Source organism: Tupaia chinensis, unplaced genomic scaffold (assembly GCF_000334495.1).
Source record: "Tupaia chinensis unplaced genomic scaffold, TupChi_1.0 Scaffold000646_1, whole genome shotgun sequence".
NCBI lineage: Eukaryota > Metazoa > Chordata > Mammalia > Scandentia > Tupaiidae > Tupaia > Tupaia belangeri.
In genome coordinates, this window is record NW_006160167.1 from 1,464,788 (window position 1) to 1,485,125 (window position 20,338).

The 20,338-nt window shown below is 37.0% G+C and overlaps 1 protein-coding gene across 1 annotated transcript in view; it reads right to left on the reverse strand.

Annotated features, from left to right (window-relative positions):
• The window catches only part of VPS13B (vacuolar protein sorting 13 homolog B), an 806,861-nt gene that overhangs the window by 193,030 nt on the left and 593,493 nt on the right, over positions 1-20,338 (reverse strand). The window contains exon 36 of the mRNA XM_027776225.1: positions 4,006-4,401. Coding sequence (XP_027632026.1) covers positions 4,006-4,401 — 396 coding nt within the window. The remainder of the gene's footprint in view (positions 1-4,005; positions 4,402-20,338) is intronic.

Here is a 20,338-nt window from a genome sequence, read left to right on the forward strand (position 1 = left end):
GGTTTTTTTTTTTTTTTTTTTTTTTTTTAAAGAACCTACTATAAAATGATATGATTTTATTGGCCAGCAATGGAAGTATTACCTGCCTTAAAATATTGCATAATATATTTTTTCTAAACGAGATTCATTTTATTATTGATAATAAAATCATAGGATTTTCTGCACTATTAAGCTTCAAAAACACAAGCATTATGTCTACTAAAGTCAGAACTTCTGAGCCATCTTACCAAAGACACATGGGAAAATACAGCATTCTAAAAGAAATATGATTTAGGTTATTATAACTCACTGCTACACTAGCATCTGCAGAGTGGAATTAAAAAAAAAAATAGTGTCCCTTGAAACTCTCATAGCTTAGGGTTATAGAGTAGTACGGAAGGCTAAGAACTGGCGACTTTTTTTTTATAAAGCAGAAAATATTTATCCATATCATTTTGTTCCAAAGGATGGAGACAGGAACTTCTTTAACTGCTTCAGTGAATACTCTGTAAATATTTAGTTTAAAAATGAGTACATGAATATGAAGGCATTCCAGATTATTTAAATGTATTGACAATGTTTTGGGAAGAAAATCAACTTTCCCTTTTACTCTTTAATTATCCTCTTTTTCCATATGCTTCTTGTTCTCCATAATCTTATGGTAGTTTAGATGATAAAAAATATAATCATTAGGTGAACTTAAATTTTCTTTATACCTTTGACAAGTGAGGAAACATGCCTACGACACATTCCCAGTGGTGCTTCTCTAAATATTACCTAGTGCATAAGATTCTTCTAGCATTACAAACCTATTTCAGCTCCTAAATTAAAACTCATCTGGAAAAGACCATTTTACCCTGTTTATATAACATTGTCACATAAAGAGTGTTAAAAAAATATTTCACTAAAAATAGCTTGCGTAAGTTAGGGATTAGAGTAGTTTCTGTTGCTATAATTGTTCCTTTGTAGTTTTTTCCATGATGTTTTTGCGCAGTGTTTTCGACTGTGTTTATTAAAGTCAGCACATCAAAAAGGATCAAAGAGAAAGTGAGTGAGAACCAAAGAAATCCCAAGCGTGTTGTCTCATTGGGGAGTTATGCAGATTCGCATAAACAAGTGCAAATTGTTGAGGTTTTAATGAAAATTTTCTACAATTATTTTATCTTAAGTCATTCTATACAATAACATCTGTACAGCAGATGGCTATACTGTATGTACCAAGGCAATGCTCCTTTTTCTTTCTCTGTTTAATAATACATCTAAGATGACTACTTTTGTCATTGTGCTCAATTTGGTTCAGCAAATAATTTGAAAAGTGCAGCTGCTGCAGATGGTCACAATAGTTATATAAACTGCAAAATCAAAGACACAGTTAAGTATTTCTATATTAGATTCAGACTATAGAAGTCCAACATTAACTCTGCTGAGCTCAAAGATACATTATAAGAAATTCTGGTTGACTGTAGAACAATGTCACTTGAAATATACAAAAAGAATTATGACTACTGGTAAGAGGTTAGTGTGAGTGTGTGAGTGTGTGTGTGTGTGTTTTGGTGGTAGACACTTCTTATCACTTATTAAAACTGTACCTTGAATATATATTTGCGTATATTTCTCCCAAAATGTAAAGCATGAATTTTTAAGATATTTAATAACATAATGAAATTGATATTTAAAACTTACATTATATTTTTAAAAATAGTTAGAATTAATTTTTGGAAAAATATGTAGAAACCTCTCAACTATATTTTTTAGAAATCAACTTTTCTCTATAACTAGAACTTAATACAAGTCTATTTTATTTTATAATATTTTATTATTTTGCTGACTTTATATCTTTAACCATTTAAATATGCTGTTCTATAAAGCAGAAAAATAGAAAAAAAATTTGTTGTTCATGATGTGATCTCACAATTGTTCCTATTAAATGGCTAAGTTAAATTTTAACTATTTTAGAATGTTTGCTAAACACTACAGACTAAAGTTGCATGAAGTATGTCTTAAAGCTATAGTTTCTATTTCTGTAACAAGACTTAATATCATAACTGTAAAATGCATAGAGGTAAAAAAGTATTTCTACAGGGAAAAAAAAGGTTATAAAATCAGAATGAGCCTAACTTGTGTAGCTCAGTGATAGAAGGATTTTAAATATATTTTAGAGATGTTTACCAAGGATAAATACCATTAAAGGTAGAAAAAATATGAGTAGAAAATGAATAAAGAAGAGATGAGGATGGAAAAAAAAGGCTGGAATTGTGTCCCAAATGTTTAAATTCTTCCACTCTGAGTCCTAACCTTTTCTCGCTATGGTTAAGGTACCACAGGAAAGGCATGGGAACAGGCCCATTGTTGTCTGGGTCTCAACTTATTTGTGGATAAATCAGACACTGTAGCCTCCAATGTTTCAGTCTTTCATATCCCAAGAACCTAACATTTTTCATTTCTAACTCTTAAGACAATAAAAAAAAAAGTACAAAGCTTTTTAGCTGGCTTGGTCACAAGTATTTCTGTGAGAAAGAAATAAATCATCTATGTTTTGGCCTACAATTCGTACTTCTCCACTATAAAACTTTTTCTTTATCTCTTAAACTACTGTGCCCAATCTGGCTATAGGGAACTAAGTTACAGTTAGGCTCCAGCTGCTACTTAATTATTTTGGGAAAAGCAAGTACATCCCAGAAAGTTCAAGGATTTACTTTATCCCTGTCACTATCCTCTAGCCCCATTTTTTCCCTCCAAATTAAAGTGGCAAAAAAACGGTTCCTATTTGCTACTTTTACCTTCAGGAGAATTTCTCTGGCATCGTGCCCTGCACTTTTACAGTAGCAGTTTCTGTGACTGAAAGCTGTTATTTCCCACCTGTGATCTGCCTTTTCTTTTTCTCTTCTCCTCCTTACTTTTCTTTTGCCCAAACTTTTTGATTCAATATGAAAAAGCACATTAGAACTTAGTCATGGTAGCAGAAAAGAAAAATATAGCTGTCACTGCCAGTTAACGTCTCACCCCTCCACCCATCAATGATGTTCAGTTTGCAGGGTCCATTCCTCTCTGGCTAGGCTAGGCACAGAAGCACTGCCTTTCTCTACCAGTTGCTGCTGCCTGATAACCGCCTCAATGCCGCTACCAAATTGAACCTGGGCTTCCATCATAATACACGCTGTGCAGCATATCTGCCACCACAGCAGTTTTTCTTTCTTAAACAGTTACCAGTGACTTAATGCAGTGCATCAAAATCACCTGTAGGGCTTTCTGAAGCACAGAGGGTTGGGCTCCACACCCAGTTTCTCATTCACTAGGTCATGGGCAGGGTCGGGTAATCTGCATTTCTAACAAGTTCCCAGATGATGCTGATGTGGCTGGGCCTGAGTCCATACTTGTGGAACCACTGTTCTAATGGTTCACAAAACCTGACTCCCTTTTGTTCCAGTATAGATATTTAAGGTAAAAAGAAATTTAGGAATTAACAGTCTTAAAGACATCTGTAAAGGGCCAGTCAGTGGTGTGGTGGTTAAGGTAGCTGGATGCCACACGGCTGACTGCATAGTTTGAGTCCTGGACCTGGAGGCTTGAAAAAACACTGTGTGTGTGTCCAAAATCCTGAGAGGAAAATGGAGGAGAATGGATTGTGGTGTGGCCATCCTTCCCCCACTCCCACCGCCAGGGGATGCTTTCTCTCTTTTTCTCTCTTACTCTGTTTCTCAGGTGAGCATATGAGCCTTTTAGTAAGTAAATACACACACACACACACACACACACACACACACACACACACAAACAAGCAAAGGATAAAACAAAAGATATGTTAAACCATGCCTTAGGTTGGCAGGAACATTTTAGTTCAGAGTTTAAAAATATCTAGCTTTAAAGGATCTGTTACAAAATTATCTCTAAAAATGGTCACAAAGAAGACATCTCTAATGGCCTTTAAAACTTTTAACTTCTACATAATATAATCTTTAAAATAATCTAGATACTAACAATCCACTGCTTGCTCTTTTTTCCCACCTCCCATTTTCTGTGACTTACCAGGTACTTTTTGCGCTGCTTTGACACTAAGGCTTCCACTGAGGCTTGAGAGAGATGCCAACAGGCATGGCTTACTAGGGTGGGGGACAGTTTCCATGGAGATCACAATCTGAGTAGTATGGACAGAAATTTTTTGAAAGTAGGAAACAGCTCTCCACACATTTTCTTGAACTGGACATTTTTGCACTCCATCACCATGAACTTTAGGTTTAGTCACCTTTCCACGGTAATATTTGGAGACCGGAAGCTCATCCTTATTCAACATGGGTTCTGACAGGGCAGAAGTCTCTTTGCTATGTGCACTTTGTATCTTCTTTAAAAATTGGTTTATCTGATCCAGTTTGGTAAAACTCAGGTTTGCTTTCAAAGGCTTTGATATATCCAAGTTGATGTCCGCTACAGAAGTAAAAAAGATAAGAAAATTATTGATGATCATTTGTCGACTAAAAGCCTTTATCTCTCTGTCAAGCTCCTTGTAAGTGTCCTCAGACCTACATCATGGACTCATTAGGATGCCAGAATGCTATATTCCTTTAACTCCTTTTACTAGTATTTCTGCAGATTTTTTCTGAAAGAATACTTTCCTGAGCTACTTACATGTTACATTCCCAGCCAATCTATGTGACTGTCTATTTCTGATAGCGTGAGGGCCACACGTGGTCAGCAAGGCTAGCCCTTCCCATTTCCACCCTCACACTCCAAGGCAAACTGAAGCAGGCTCTGCAGTTTGTTACTTACATGAACCAGCATTCTTCCTTCTAAGGAAAAAGGACTTCTTTTACTACTCGGAACAATTTGAAACATAAATACTCATATTAATAAATATTTAACTAGCTAACTGATTGAAGGAGCCTCCCCCATCATTCTCTAATTAAGTTTATGCATAACAATGTGTTCCCTTTGTGACCTGTTGTGAACCAGAAGAGTCCCTGTACCTTTCCTTACATTCTGCACTGAAAAACGTTCAAACACTGTACCCCGTGTAACAGGCAGACCCATAGTTCATTTTATATGTACCATATACCAGATGTTCTCCTGTTTTTTTGTCACTAAGTCACCTGACATTAAAACTAATTAGGCTTATTGTTTCTGGTTTTTGCCATTTTATTTAGCCTTATATCATCTTTGGTTTGGATTAACAAAAAGATGTAAGACTGTAAGCATCAGGAAGGCAATGCACACCATACATTTTATAACCCAGTGCCTAGCACAGTGCATCTTGCAAATGTCTGTGTTCAATGAATATACGTGCTTGACAGAATCTAGTAAGTGTTCATTTCGTTGCAGCCTGAGGATAGAACAGAAGGCATAACCCAGATAAAGTTAGGAATGGCAAATTAAGTTGTTACACAGACAAAGTTAATATTCCTTTTTTTTTTTTTGAGAGTTTTTTTGCTATAGGGGGTGGACTCAGGATAGAACAGAAGGCATAACCCAGATAAAGTTAGGAATGGCAAATTAAGTTGTTACACAGACAAAGTTAATATTCCTTTTTTTTTTTTTTGAGAGTTTTTTTGCTATAGGGTGGGTGCGCTCGCCAGCCAGAGAGAGACAGAGAGATAGAAAGCGAGAAATCACCCCCCAGGGGGGATGGTCATGCCACAATCCCTTCTCCTCTATTCTCCTCTCGGGATCCTGGGCACACATGCACATGCGCCTGGCGTGAGTTTTAAGCCACCGGGTCCGGGACACGAACCGCGGTCGACTACGTGGGAGTCCAGCGACATAGCCATTATGCTAACTGCTGGTCCTGATAAAGTTAATATTTAACATCCTTCTTTCTAAGGAGGGTTCCTTCTCAACTTCCTCAAATGCAGCACCTTTGGGTTTCCTCCTGGATACTCGGCTCCCTTGGGGTATCATTCCTTTTCATTGTGTCTTCTCTCAAGCTTGGTTGCTGTCCTTCCTCACGAGGCTTAGTAACACTCTGAGAGTCCTACTTCCAGCTAGTTGTCCATGAGAAAGGGTCAGACACCTGAGTCACCCTTATATAATGCTGAATTGTTACCTGCTCCCCGTATGCTGCTGGACCATGATTCGAGTCCTGGACCTGGTGACTTGAAGCTTATGCCAGGCAAGAGGAGAGTAGAGAAGAAGGGACTGTGACATGGCCATCCCCACTGGGAGGTGACTTCTCACTTTTTGTCTCTCTGTCTTTCTGGTGAGCACATGTGCCCTATAGCATCAATCTTTCTAAAAAATAAAACCACCAAAAAAAAAAGAAAAGTACAATTCAGTGGCTTTTAGAATTACTACAAGGTTTTTATAACAATCACCACTCTCTAATTCCAGGACAGTATTATCACAAACAACAACAGAAAAACAAAACAAAGCAAAAGCAGAAAGAAGATTCTGGTGCTGGGGCCTGAAGCTATCTGCTTCTTCGTAGATTCATAACAAGAAGACTTAAACAAAGTATCAGAGTGCTCATCCCATAGCCATAGGGATAATTGGGTAACCTATGCAGCAAGTTGCCCAAATATCCACCTAAAACAACTGCTGAACCTTAGGGACCCATTTCCCCTGACTGTGTAAAAGCAACACATCCTTGGGACAGATATATGAGAGTTGCTGGCTACCATCTGAGTACAGACCCTCTTATCTCAGGTGCTCCAAGAAACACGGAAAAAAAAAGAACAATAATTCTGGCTACTTCTCTAACTCATCTTCTGAGCCTCACCCATGAGTCACTTCTTCCAGGAAATCTTTCTTGAACCTGGTGGATAAGTGAGGAGGCTTTTGTTGCTTTCCTGTACATTTTGCCATCACCAGACATCTATTTATATTCTTTTACAGTTACCTGCTTAGGGATCTGTCATAGTTCACTGAACTATGAGCTCCTAGGAATGGTCTTACATCTTAATATTCTGAGTAGCCAAACTACTGCTACTAAATGAACTACTAAATGAATGCTTATTTATGTAACGAGGGAAAAAAAATATGAATGAATGCGAAAGTCCATTGTCACTTTCTAATGAATTCCCATAGGGTTATCAAATTAATCCATCTCAAACAACCTAACTAAACGATCCATCTAAAACAACTAATTCCTCTCATGCTATTCCCTGTCTCAGCTTTGGGCCTATAATCCACCAAGTGGCTCAAATCAAAAATTACTTTTGATTCCTTTTATTTCCTTTCTTTGGTCCCAATCCAATCACTGATTAAGTTATGTCAATTTGTCTTCAAAAACGTTGCCCGAGTCCAGTCCCCTTCTTTCCAGCACTCCAGCCGCTCCCCATTTTCCTCCTCCATCGCTTTGATATTGCTAAGCTATTATAAAGCCTCCCAAATGGTTTCTATGTCTAGACCAATTCCCTTTAATCTGGTCTCCATAGAGTAATTTCCAAATTGTTTGTTTTAAATGTGACCCTGACTGGTCTGCTCCAGCTTAAAACTCTCTACCGACTTTTCCTTACCTACAAAATAAAAAAAGAGCTATCTGAAATGGGGGGCCGTTGGGGGCGGGGAGAGTAGGTCTTGCCTTTTCTTATCTGTAGCTATTGCCTGCCTCATACTTTAAAGTTCCTTAAATATCAGAGTTTATAGAGCCAAATTCCCCCAACCCATGGCTTCTCATACTACTTGAACTTTGCTCACGCTACTTTATCTAATGTACCCTTTATCCCTTTATTTGTCTATCTAACTTCTAAATTTCAGGATACTGCTCAGCATTTTCTCTAAGAAGCTGATTTATTAATTAATTACAAGATTAGGCCAGTTGCATCTATAAACTCCATTGGGTTCTACATCACCCCGCATATGTATCTTCATGTGAGATTATATGTTCCCCAGTCAATAAGATCCTTAAGTGCATATTTTTCATCCCTAATACTTAGCACTGGGCCTTGAATTCAGCAAGAAGTATAAACATGTCTGCTTTCTTCCTGCTGGAGTACTCCAGAACATTCTAGTTTGTTTCTGGGGTAGGCAGAATTCTCCAGATGACCCTTCTCTCCAGAACTCCTATCCCCTATTTAATCAAACACTAATCTAGGTATTGTATTATGAAAGGATTTCATGGTTGTGATTGAGGCCCCAATTCAAGGTCAGTTGGTGGCATGGTGGTTAAGGTCACTGAATCCCATACAGCTGATTGCGTGGTTTGAGTCCTAGACCTGTCAGCTGGAAAACCATGCCAGGTGCTTGTGTGTGCATGCCTGTAGTGCATAAAGAGGAAATACAGGAGGAGGGATTGTGGTGTGTCCATTTACCATGGGGGGAAAAGGGTGCTTTCTCATATTCCCTTTCTGTCTCTTTCAAATAAGTGCATGTACTCTCTAAGCAAATTAAAAAAAAAAAAAAAGCCCCAGGCCAGTTGAGTTTAAGATATGAATATCATCCAGTGGGTCTGATCTCATTATCAGCCCTGTAAAAGCATATGAAAGAGGCAAAAGGGAAAGCAAAGAGATATGAAGCATGGAAAGGGGTATATGTCATTGCTGCTTTGACAATGGTGGGCTCACGTGGAAAACAGTGGGTAGCACCTACAGCCAGGGCAACTTCTGCACAACAGCTAACAAGGATTTGGGGACCTTGGTCCTGGTAAGCACAAGGAACTAGATTACATAAAACAACCAGACAGAGTTTGGAAGTAGACTGTTTCCAGGAGCCTCCAGATTAGAGCTCATTCCAATCCATACTTTGATTTGGGTTTTGTGTAACCCTGTGTATAGAATCCAGCAGAATCCACCTGGATTTCAGACCTATAAGATTGTGAGATAGTACTTCGTAGTGCTGTAAAGCACTGTATTTGTTGTAATTTGTTACGTAGCACTAGAAAACCAATACAGATTCCATATGCAGTTACCCACATTAGAATTCCAGTAGCTAATGAGAGCATAAGTGAAGTCTTAAGGCCTAGAAATATTTGCCTCAGCTTGTGAATTTTAAAAAATTAAATTATTCAAATAATTTTGTCATATGTGTGACAAAATAGTTTGTCCCATTTCATTTCATTTCATTTTACCTTTATGTATGTTTTTCAAAATGTTTAAGGGTCTTCAATGTGCTCATGGTTTTTATATGTAGGGGAAAATCCACTGTATGCCTAAGTGTGAACCAACTTTGTCAGCTGAGTCAACTTGTCATATATACTCTGACTCTCTACAGTCCCTCCAACAAGGTAGTAGAACATTTTTGCTAAGGTATTTGATTATGACATCAAGGTGACCTTTTTGCAGAAGGTGAGAAAGATGGAATGCTATTCAGGAAACATCAGAAAAGCCATAGAACCACTCATGCTTTTACTAATACCAAAGGTTGTGTAGATGAAAATTAGGAGTTTCAATTTAATACCTAGTGTCAGAGCAGCAAAACAAAAGCACAGTTCAGTTGGGCAATCCAAATCAGCACAATGAATATACAGCTGAACCTTAAACAACATAGGGAGGTCTGGAGCACCAACCTCTCATGCAATAAAAAAATTAATGTAAAAGTAGATTGGACTCTCCCAGATCTGAACTACTAATAACCTACTGTTGACAAGAAGCCTTACTAATGACATATTTAGTTGATTAACACACATTTTGCATGTTATATGTACTGTATACTATAAAATAAAGTAAGCTAAAGAAAATGTTATTAAGAAAAATCATAACAAAGAAAAAAATCTATTTTTGATATTTATTTTTAAAAAATCTGTGTAGGGCCAGCAGGTTGCATAGATGTTAAGGTGTTGTACTCCCACATGGCCGATCATGGTTTGAGTCCTGAACTCAGTGGTTTGAAAATCATGCCAAGTGTATATATGTGTGTGTACATGCCCAATATCCCAGAAGAGTAGAGAAAGATTTGTGGTGTGGCCATCCCCCTGGGCATGATTTCTCATTTTCTCTCTCACTGCCTCTGTCCCTCTCTGGCAAGCATGCATACCCTATGGGCAAACCCTTACAACAACAAAGAATCTGTGTATAAGTGGACCTGTGTAGTTCAAACACATGCTGTTCAAGGATCAAATGTGTTCTTTCATATAATTTTACTTATAGTACAAAATAAATAGCACTGGCCAGTGGCCTGTGGCTAATTGAGCTGGATCCCACATAACCAACTATGGTTTATATCTTAGCCCTGCCAGCTTGAAAAATGGCACACACGTGTGGGCCCCAAATCCCAACAGGATGGAAGATGAGAAGATATTACAATGTGACCCCCTCTCTAGGAAGTGCTTTCTTCTTTGCCCTGTCTCACAGGCAGCACATGTGCTCAATGGCTAATATAAAACAAAATGTTTCTTTTCGTAACTAGAGTTCAAATTTTGATTGCGGGAAAGAAATGTACAAAAAAATCTAATCATATTGGTGAATTCCAACTGCAATTCTATTTGAGTTATATTATTGATTTTATTCTACCAAGTAAAACTTTCTAAATAAACCAAAATCAGGGCAATCCATTTACCAAACCAACATAAAACAAAAGCTCATGATACGTATCTAAGAAAATTAGTTGGAAACAGATATGACAAATAAATGATTAATTACAATTGGTTTTCCAGTTTTATCCTGTGGTAAGAGTAATGTATCTCTGTTAGATCACTAGTGCAAATATAATGATTAACAAGGACTCAACATATTTCAGGAACAAGAAAATCTAAACAATATCTTGGCTTCCCCTCTCTCGTATAGTCTGTCCCAAAAGTCTTGCTGTGGTTTTAAACTTTAATAATTTCAGAAGCATAATAGAAAAACTTTAAAAAATCATTTTAAAGTTTAAATTTTTATATATTAATTTTTTCTTTGAATTTGAACAGTGAATCTTTTTTTTGGGGGGGGGAGGTTTTTGCTATAGGGTGCGTGTGCTCGCCAGTGTCATATATACTCTGACTCTCTACAGTCCCTCCAACAAGGTAGTAGAACATTTTTGCTAAGGTATTTGATTATGACATCAAGGTGACCTTTTTGCAGAAGGTGAGAAAGATGGAATGCTATTCAGGAAACATCAGAAAAGCCATAGAACCACTCATGCTTTTACTAATACCAAAGGTTGTGTAGATGAAAATTAGGAGTTTCAATTTAATACCTAGTGTCAGAGCAGCAAAACAAAAGCACAGTTCAGTTGGGCAATCCAAATCAGCACAATGAATATACAGCTGAACCTTAAACAACATAGGGAGGTCTGGAGCACCAACCTCTCATGCAATAAAAAAATTAATGTAAAAGTAGATTGGACTCTCCCAGATCTGAACTACTAATAACCTACTGTTGACAAGAAGCCTTACTAATGACATATTTAGTTGATTAACACACATTTTGCATGTTATATGTACTGTATACTATAAAATAAAGTAAGCTAAAGAAAATGTTATTAAGAAAAATCATAACAAAGAAAAAAATCTATTTTTGATATTTATTTTTAAAAAATCTGTGTAGGGCCAGCAGGTTGCATAGATGTTAAGGTGTTGTACTCCCACATGGCCGATCATGGTTTGAGTCCTGAACTCAGTGGTTTGAAAATCATGCCAAGTGTATATATGTGTGTGTACATGCCCAATATCCCAGAAGAGTAGAGAAAGATTTGTGGTGTGGCCATCCCCCTGGGCATGATTTCTCATTTTCTCTCTCACTGCCTCTGTCCCTCTCTGGCAAGCATGCATACCCTATGGGCAAACCCTTACAACAACAAAGAATCTGTGTATAAGTGGACCTGTGTAGTTCAAACACATGCTGTTCAAGGATCAAATGTGTTCTTTCATATAATTTTACTTATAGTACAAAATAAATAGCACTGGCCAGTGGCCTGTGGCTAATTGAGCTGGATCCCACATAACCAACTATGGTTTATATCTTAGCCCTGCCAGCTTGAAAAATGGCACACACGTGTGGGCCCCAAATCCCAACAGGATGGAAGATGAGAAGATATTACAATGTGACCCCCTCTCTAGGAAGTGCTTTCTTCTTTGCCCTGTCTCACAGGCAGCACATGTGCTCAATGGCTAATATAAAACAAAATGTTTCTTTTCGTAACTAGAGTTCAAATTTTGATTGCGGGAAAGAAATGTACAAAAAAATCTAATCATATTGGTGAATTCCAACTGCAATTCTATTTGAGTTATATTATTGATTTTATTCTACCAAGTAAAACTTTCTAAATAAACCAAAATCAGGGCAATCCATTTACCAAACCAACATAAAACAAAAGCTCATGATACGTATCTAAGAAAATTAGTTGGAAACAGATATGACAAATAAATGATTAATTACAATTGGTTTTCCAGTTTTATCCTGTGGTAAGAGTAATGTATCTCTGTTAGATCACTAGTGCAAATATAATGATTAACAAGGACTCAACATATTTCAGGAACAAGAAAATCTAAACAATATCTTGGCTTCCCCTCTCTCGTATAGTCTGTCCCAAAAGTCTTGCTGTGGTTTTAAACTTTAATAATTTCAGAAGCATAATAGAAAAACTTTAAAAAATCATTTTAAAGTTTAAATTTTTATATATTAATTTTTTCTTTGAATTTGAACAGTGAATCTTTTTTTTGGGGGGGGGAGGTTTTTGCTATAGGGTGCGTGTGCTCGCCAGAAAGACAGAGAGAGACAGAGACACAGAAAGTAAGAAATCACCCCCTCAGGGGAATGGCCATGCTGCAACCCCTTCTCTATTCTCTTCTCAAGATCTTGGGCACGCACGCACACGCGCCCGGCATGAGTTTAAGCCACTGGGTCCGGGACTTGAACCATGGTCGACTACATGGGAGTCCAACAACATAACCATTACGCCATCTGCTGGTCCATGAACATTGAATCTTTAATGTTAACTCCTTGTGGTATTGGTTTTTCAGACCAGGGCTTGGCAGAGAAGGATTACTTAGATATTTCAGTTATTTGAGTTATCATTCCTGTGGGGTGATGTCACAACCTGTTATGTGTATATCAAAACTCCGTTATTCAGATTATTTTAAATTTAGGATTATAAATGTCATTTCTCAGTCGCTGAGCAGCAGCCGATGAGTTTTTTGAGCTTGAAAATCTAGTAGAGCTATACGTAGTATAGATGGTTATGCTAACTTTAAAAAAAGTTTATTTATTTCCTTCATAGGAGAGAGAAAAAGCAGGCACCCTCAACAGGGTTTCACCACACTGTGATCCATCCCCAACCTTCCCAGTCAGTCAGGATTGCGCGTGCACCTGGTGTATTCAGGTCATCTGAGCATCCAAACCCCAGGCCTTCCCATATGACTTGATACTGTGCAGTGGCACCCTACCACTTGTGCCCTTGCAGCTGAATCTTTTTTTAAAAGTTTGCTTATTTCCTTGATGGGAGACAATGTTAGCTTCTAAGAAACACTGCTATTTAAATCACTAAAATAACATTTTTTTAGCAAATGTTATTTTACGTGTTTGTTTGTATACAGTACGAACTTTATGAGCCAGAGTCCCTCACCCTGGTCCCCCTATAGGGAAAGCACTGAGCCATATTCCTTGCAAAACAAATCTTGTACTATATGTAAATGGAAAGGGTGGGCAGTCCTTTGTGGACAAGTTGGACCACAGGCCAAGAGCCAGAAAGCCAGAGTTGAAATGAGACTATACTGTAATACTAGGTATTCCTTTCAAAAGTACAGGTTCACCAAGGGACAGCAAGCATACAACTGAAAGAGAAGCACCACACACAAAGCAGCACCCTGTACTGTTATGTAAAGAACACCAACATGTGTGAATCCTTCATCTAAAACCATGACATCACTGACACACCTGATAATTCAACACACTTGCATTATTAAGTATTATTTTGCTTTGTTATAAGGTGCTTGTGCTTGTGTGAGAGAGAAAGAGATAGAGCGAGTGAGAAACCAACCCCCTAGGAGGAATGGTCATGTGGCTATTCTTTTTCCTCTTGGGATTTTTGGGCACGCATGCACATGTGCCCAGAATGTTTTTTAAGTTACTGGATCCAGGATTTGAACAGTGCAGTTGGCCCTGTGAATTCTACCTGCTTAATCTCTATGCCACCAACTGGCTCAAATCTGTACTATTATTTTTATTACCCAGTTTCTCTCAACTTTCATATCCTTGAACTAGCCAAGCACTTTCTTTTTTTTTTTTTTTTTTTTTGATAAAAATGAATGCCTTCATGGCAAATATTTTCAGTTTCATAATTATGGGAAGATTATTTTTATAAATGGAAAAAATTATGCAACAAAATGCCTGCCTGGCATTATTAAGCATAAAAAGTAAAGATGAAAATTGAGCAGTTTCTACTTTTCTGGTCTTCATTTATACTTTTTAAAAAACTTATAAAAAATTAACATCATTAAGATGAAAATATTAAAGAAAGGGACTAGAAAAGTTTTATCGACAGAGGCATGGTGGGAACTATACAGAATAATGTTTTACAAGAACTGGAAATATAACTGGATGAAGAACCAGGAATAGGTTGTTAATGTGGATTTCATTCCAATTATTATCAGATTCTTGTGTTTAAGAGTTTAGAATTTTTTCATAATCCTCACTGATCTATAATAAATGGATTATTTTCAAAGTTTAGATTTTTAAAAATATGCAGTAATAGAGAATCTCCCAGCTGAGTCATCAACTTCTTTGCCAGATCTAATTTCTTACCATCCCCAGAACATATTTTATATCTTTAAGTTACAGAGTAAGCCCATGCCTGTCAATTATTAGTTTCTAATTACCCTTCAAGCTTTCTGAACGGCTACCAGGAAACAGAATGATGGAATAACGATTGAGTTAAAAGAAGATTAGACAAATACAAATAAATTATACTTATTTTATAGTCCTATCACCCTAGAAGATGACTTAATAGTGAAAGAAAACGAATCATATTGTAATAATGAAATCAGAGAGGGAATTCAAGCCCCAGAGGTGATTCCCTTAAGTTTATGTTAATGCACACCTTGTGGGGAACCAAACATCAACTGGAAAAGTTTCCTGAAAACTGTTCCAGCTATTTTCTCATTTAAAATGTTCCAACTTTACTTGACCCATTAGTCATCATATTACTTACATTTATGATGTATTATGAAATCTATTACCAAAAACCCAATGGATTCAATATGGCTTGTTATACTCAAATCATAACATTTATGAAAGAAAACTTCTTTGTTAAGTGTTTCTTCCCTTGGAATTTTATTTTCAAAAGAAAAAAAAATCTTTTTTTAGACAAGCAAGGCTTACTAGGAAAACATTCAGTGCATGAATGGGTAGCTATGTATGGGCATAGGAATGATACAATTTTCACTCCCAACCTTAGAGAGGCAAAAGCAAAACACAGAACTAACAAATCCATAATGAAGCTTGACTTTATGAATTATAATAACTCTAATAAAACTTTTTTTTTAATTACTAGGTCACAGTACATTCCCCTCCTCTTATTCAGTCATTCAAATTCAGGTTTTTGTAATAGTGTCCAACTAAAGGTATTCATGATGACAGTGGACAGTGGGAGCTGAGTATTTACAGGTGTGGGAGCTGGAAAATTGCCCATGACAATGAGATCAACATGTTTTCACTAAAGGTGTGAAGTGTAGAGACCTCACTGTGACAGACATGAGCGCTTTAATTAATGATGATGTACCGAGTCGAACTGGTATATGCTGTCCCCTGGATTGTGAGGAGCCTCAGAGAGACGCGGATTGACTCAGGTCCTCAACCTGGGCCTGTCAGCAGTAGCTCACAGTGCTTATCCTGAGATCTAGGAATCACCTCTACTAGCAAAATTACTCACATACATATTTTTATGATCAAGCACAGGCTATTTTACTTCATTCTTCCCCTAAAATAAAAAAAATATATATAAAAAATTCTGATAATGGGATGAATGTCTTTGCCTCTTTCCAGTGAGTGCACTCGATCTATGGCAAAAAACCTTAAAAAAAAATAGAGAAGCCAATTTACAGAGGTTCCCAGTGCCAACGATGAGAAAAATTTAAGCATATTAAAAATATATATCCAAGGAACCAGCAGATGACATAACTGTTACATTGCTGGACTCCCACATAGTCAACTGTGGTTTGAGTCCCGGACCATGTGGCTTAAAACTCACACTAGGCGGGACCAGCAGATGGAGTAATGGTTATGTCGCTGGACTCCCATGTAGCCAACCACAATTCAAGTCCTGGACCCGGTGACTTAAAATTCATGCCTGTGTGCATGTGTGCCCAAAATCCCAAGAAGAGAATGGAGGAGAAGGGACTGCAGTGTGGCCCACCCCCTGGGGGATGATTTCTCTCCTTCTGTCTCTCTCTGTCTCTCCGGCAAGTGCATGTGCCCTATAACAAAACTCTTTCTCTAAAACAAACGAACAAAAAATCTTATGCCAGGGCTGTGTGTGTGTGTGGGGGGGAGTGCTCAAAATCCTGAGAGGAAAGTGGAGGAGAAGGGATTGTGGCATGACTATCTCTCCTGGAGGGTGATTTCTCGCTTTCCGTCTCTATGTCTCTGCCTCTCTAGCGAGCACATGTGCCCTATAACAAAAATCTCTCTAAAAACAAATGCATTCAAAATAACTCCAAATACCATCAATGAATTGTCACAATGGAATATGCTAAAATATCAATTCATTTTTGAAAATGGGTAAATAAAGGGAAAGAATTAAGCAATATCCTATCTTTTGAATGAATGATGTTGTGTAGCCAAATTACAGATGAGGAAACATTTCTCTTTATGAAAGTATGCCAAGTTAACATAAAAAAGGAATGCCAGAATTAGAATAGGAAGTACCTTCAAAAAAGTGTGAAAAATGTATATAATGAAAAAAAAAACTAATAAGAATGTCACAAACTTTTACACCAAAACAAAATAAACTTAATACTTTAACTTCATTTTTCCACCAAGTTTTTGAAGTCCCTTCATATAACCTCCAATGAATTCAGGCACTGAGCACCAGTGACTGCTAATATCACACGAAGAACCTTCACACATTATATGCCTCCTGATGGGAAAACTCAAATTTTTTACAAAACAGTCTTGCTTTAAAACAACAGAGAATCAAGGAAAAAAATAGAGAGGGAAGATGTTTAAGGGACAAAAAATGGAGAATTGTCTGTTGATGACAATGTATATGGTAATAACTTTAATTGGACTGGTGTGAAGTGTATTTATGCTAGAAAAATTCATTTTACAAACTTGTGATGTACAGTGATTAAATGTAGAAAATAAATTTTAAAATAAAATAATTTAAAAAGCTGTAGAAAAATGAAAAACAAAAACAACAAAACTTGAATCCAATTAATTAACCAATTGTAGGGAAATAGAACCGGGCACAGAGGACGGAAGCTGAGGGTTGTGACTTGAACTGAGGGAGGTAGGTGGTCAGAGTTCACAGGAGTTTGGCAGAGGAGGCTAACCTAGCAAGGACATAGGGAACTGAATTATCGAGTAAAAGATTATCTAAAGTTATGGCTACTAATAAACAGAATGGAGAAATAATCAGGGCAAAAAGCAACACCAGGGAAGTCATAGGCATAGTGAAAAAGATCTAAAGAACTGTCACTCTGACTGAGACCTGGTGAAGCCCTCTTATCACTTCGCCACTCCACAACCAGTTTCTGGGGCTCTTTGGTCCTGTCACTTAGCCTCAAGAGGTGTAGTGTCCTAGAGGCACCAATGCTGGCCACACCTGAGAAAATATAAAGTCCCTTCATTTTATAGTGCTAAAAGTAATTAATGACTGATTATTCTAAGGCTGAAGATTTGGTGTTTAAAAACAGGTTGGGGGACCAGCAGATGGCTTAATGGTTACGTCACTGGACTCCCACATAGTCGACTGTGATTTGAGTCCAGGACCCAGCTGTTTAAAACTCATGGTGGGTGCATGTGTGCCCAAAATCCTGAGAGGAGAATAGAGCAGAAGGGATTATAGTGTGGCCATCCCCGTAGGCGGTGATTTCTTGCTTTCTGTCTTTCTCTCTGTTGAGTGCACATACCCTATAGCAAAAATCTCTAAAAACAAAACAAAGAAACAGAAAAGGTTATTATCTGAAAAAAATTAAAAAGTTTATTTAAAAAATCAGTTTGTTAAAAATAATTCATTTTAATAATTTCTTTCTCAAAAACAAGTTATAGTTGAAAAAAAAAAGGCTGAAATAATGAGAAGCTTCCCTGTATTTGAAAATTATTAGTTCATTCCCTATTTGATATAACAATAAGTTTACTGCTTCATTTCAATAAGTCGTGGGGAAAATAAACTATGATAACACAGTGCTAATGCTGGAAATTAGAACTCATAAAATTCAGGATATGTAAAAGTCAAGGTTCTTACAGTTTTATTAACCAGCTTACACTTAAATATAGAAGACAGCCTGCTAGTATGACTGTAAAGTTGAATTAAGATAGAGGCAGGACTCCAGTGATAAGGGTATGGGTCTTAGTTTTGGAGAGAGAAAAGGGGCAATGGGTTAAATACTAGGATGATTTTAAGAAAAATTAATTTATTACAAGTAGGTCTTAATTTTTTTTTTGTTTTGGTTTGAATCTTGTATTAAAAAAAATGATTCTTCTTGTCTTCCTTTTCTTTCTTCACTGCCAGAGGATGTGTGTACTTGCCAGAGAGTGAGAGACAGAGAAAGGAAAGGGGAAGCATTCCCCAACAGGAAGTGGTCATGCTGCCATCCCTTCTCCATTTCTATGTTCTGTAGATATTTTTGGGTACACACATACATGTGCATGGCATATTCCTGAAGCTGCCAGAGCCAAGATTTGAACTCCAGTTGGCCATGTGGGATCTAGCTCCCTTAACTAGTAGGCCACAGGGTCAGCCCACTTACTCTTTATTTTTTACACTAGAAAATGTCAAGAGGTTATTTGGGTTATGTTGGTGTTTTAACCCCCCTGAATGAGCCCCCTTCAAGATAAGTCTGAATTAATCCCCACTAAGTAATGAATTAAGTCATAGCAACATAAAAGCAGAATTTACCAAAAAATGAAAACATTAAAAAATACACGTTTAGGATAAACAACCTAAAAGTTCCACTTTATATTCATATCAATAAACCTACTGAATGGTGGTATTTCTGTACCTCAGAAGTCTTCTAATAATTTATAGCGTTTAAGTACATACTATCATTCAAATGAAAGAGATTTATAGAAATGCAATCATTAGGATGTTCATAAAATTTTTAAGTAGAAATTAAAACTATTATAATCTATAAAACACTACATTAATTCATAAGATATAGGAAAATAGAATCTAAAATAGTATTATAACAGATTACATTTAAATAAATTTTGAAGATGAAAATCAAACAAAACCAGAGATGAAGCCAATACGAAGACTGCATGAACCACAAAAACTGAAAACTTCATGGTGTACTTATGAACAGATTAAACAGAGTGAGACGAAAGAAGTTGTTTTATTAGAAAAAGACATTAGTGGTTATATGTTTCAACTACAGAGACACCATGTAGATTAAACTAAGAAAAGTGAAATGGCACTCATACTTTGTTTGATATAACCATGTTATTTAAATGATTTGATGAACATGGTATGCTAATCATTATTTTATAATAAAATTTAAATGAGTTGGGAATGTCCTCTCAGTTTGGCACTTTTGTTCTTTGTTGTCATTTAAGTGTCATTTCTTGGCTAGAGTGACATTGGTTCAAAAATTTGCCTGCAAAAAGAACAATGAAAAAAACACCAGGGAGCTCAAATGTTTTTGCAAATGACCCTGAGTTAATTAGAAAAATCTGCACCCTTACCAGTTCTTCTCACGTGTCAACTCTCATTAAATTAAAAAAAAAAATCTCATTTCAAAGTTAAGAAATCCTATGGTTAACAAAACTTCTAAACTGGGATCAAGTGGGCACATTCCTACATTTCTGTATGATGTCATACCAAACACTTCACAGCTGAATTTGAATGTGCAAGAGGTATGAATGATTTCCAATATAAGAAGTATCTGATCTAATGCTATTTTTTCTCCATAGGCTGACTGTACTGGGAACAGGTGGCCCTGCTTTCAATTATGGAGGGCTAGCATGCCAGTGTGAGGCCTGGATTAGTTCACCTTCTCACGGGGAATTTTCCTCGGTTGGGAATGGATTTATTATGGCTTCACACATGGAACAGAGCTCATGTCAGCTGAGGGCAGTGACATATCATATGATTCAAATTAACCTGCTGTGGACTGTTCTGTGAGGCTTAGATTGTGTATTAAAATGACGACATTTTAAAAACAGCTTGAAAGAAACCAGGATTGCTGAACTGCAATGGTTCCAATTTGTTCCAACTAATCTATCACCTGCTGGAGATATTATTCTAGCGGGTTTCTGGTAGCTGCTGTTTTCCAGGTTTCTCCAAACCACTGACCTTGCTAATGGGTACAATTGTTGCCTCAGAAGGAGGTGGGGTTTGGAAGAGCTTTGAAAGA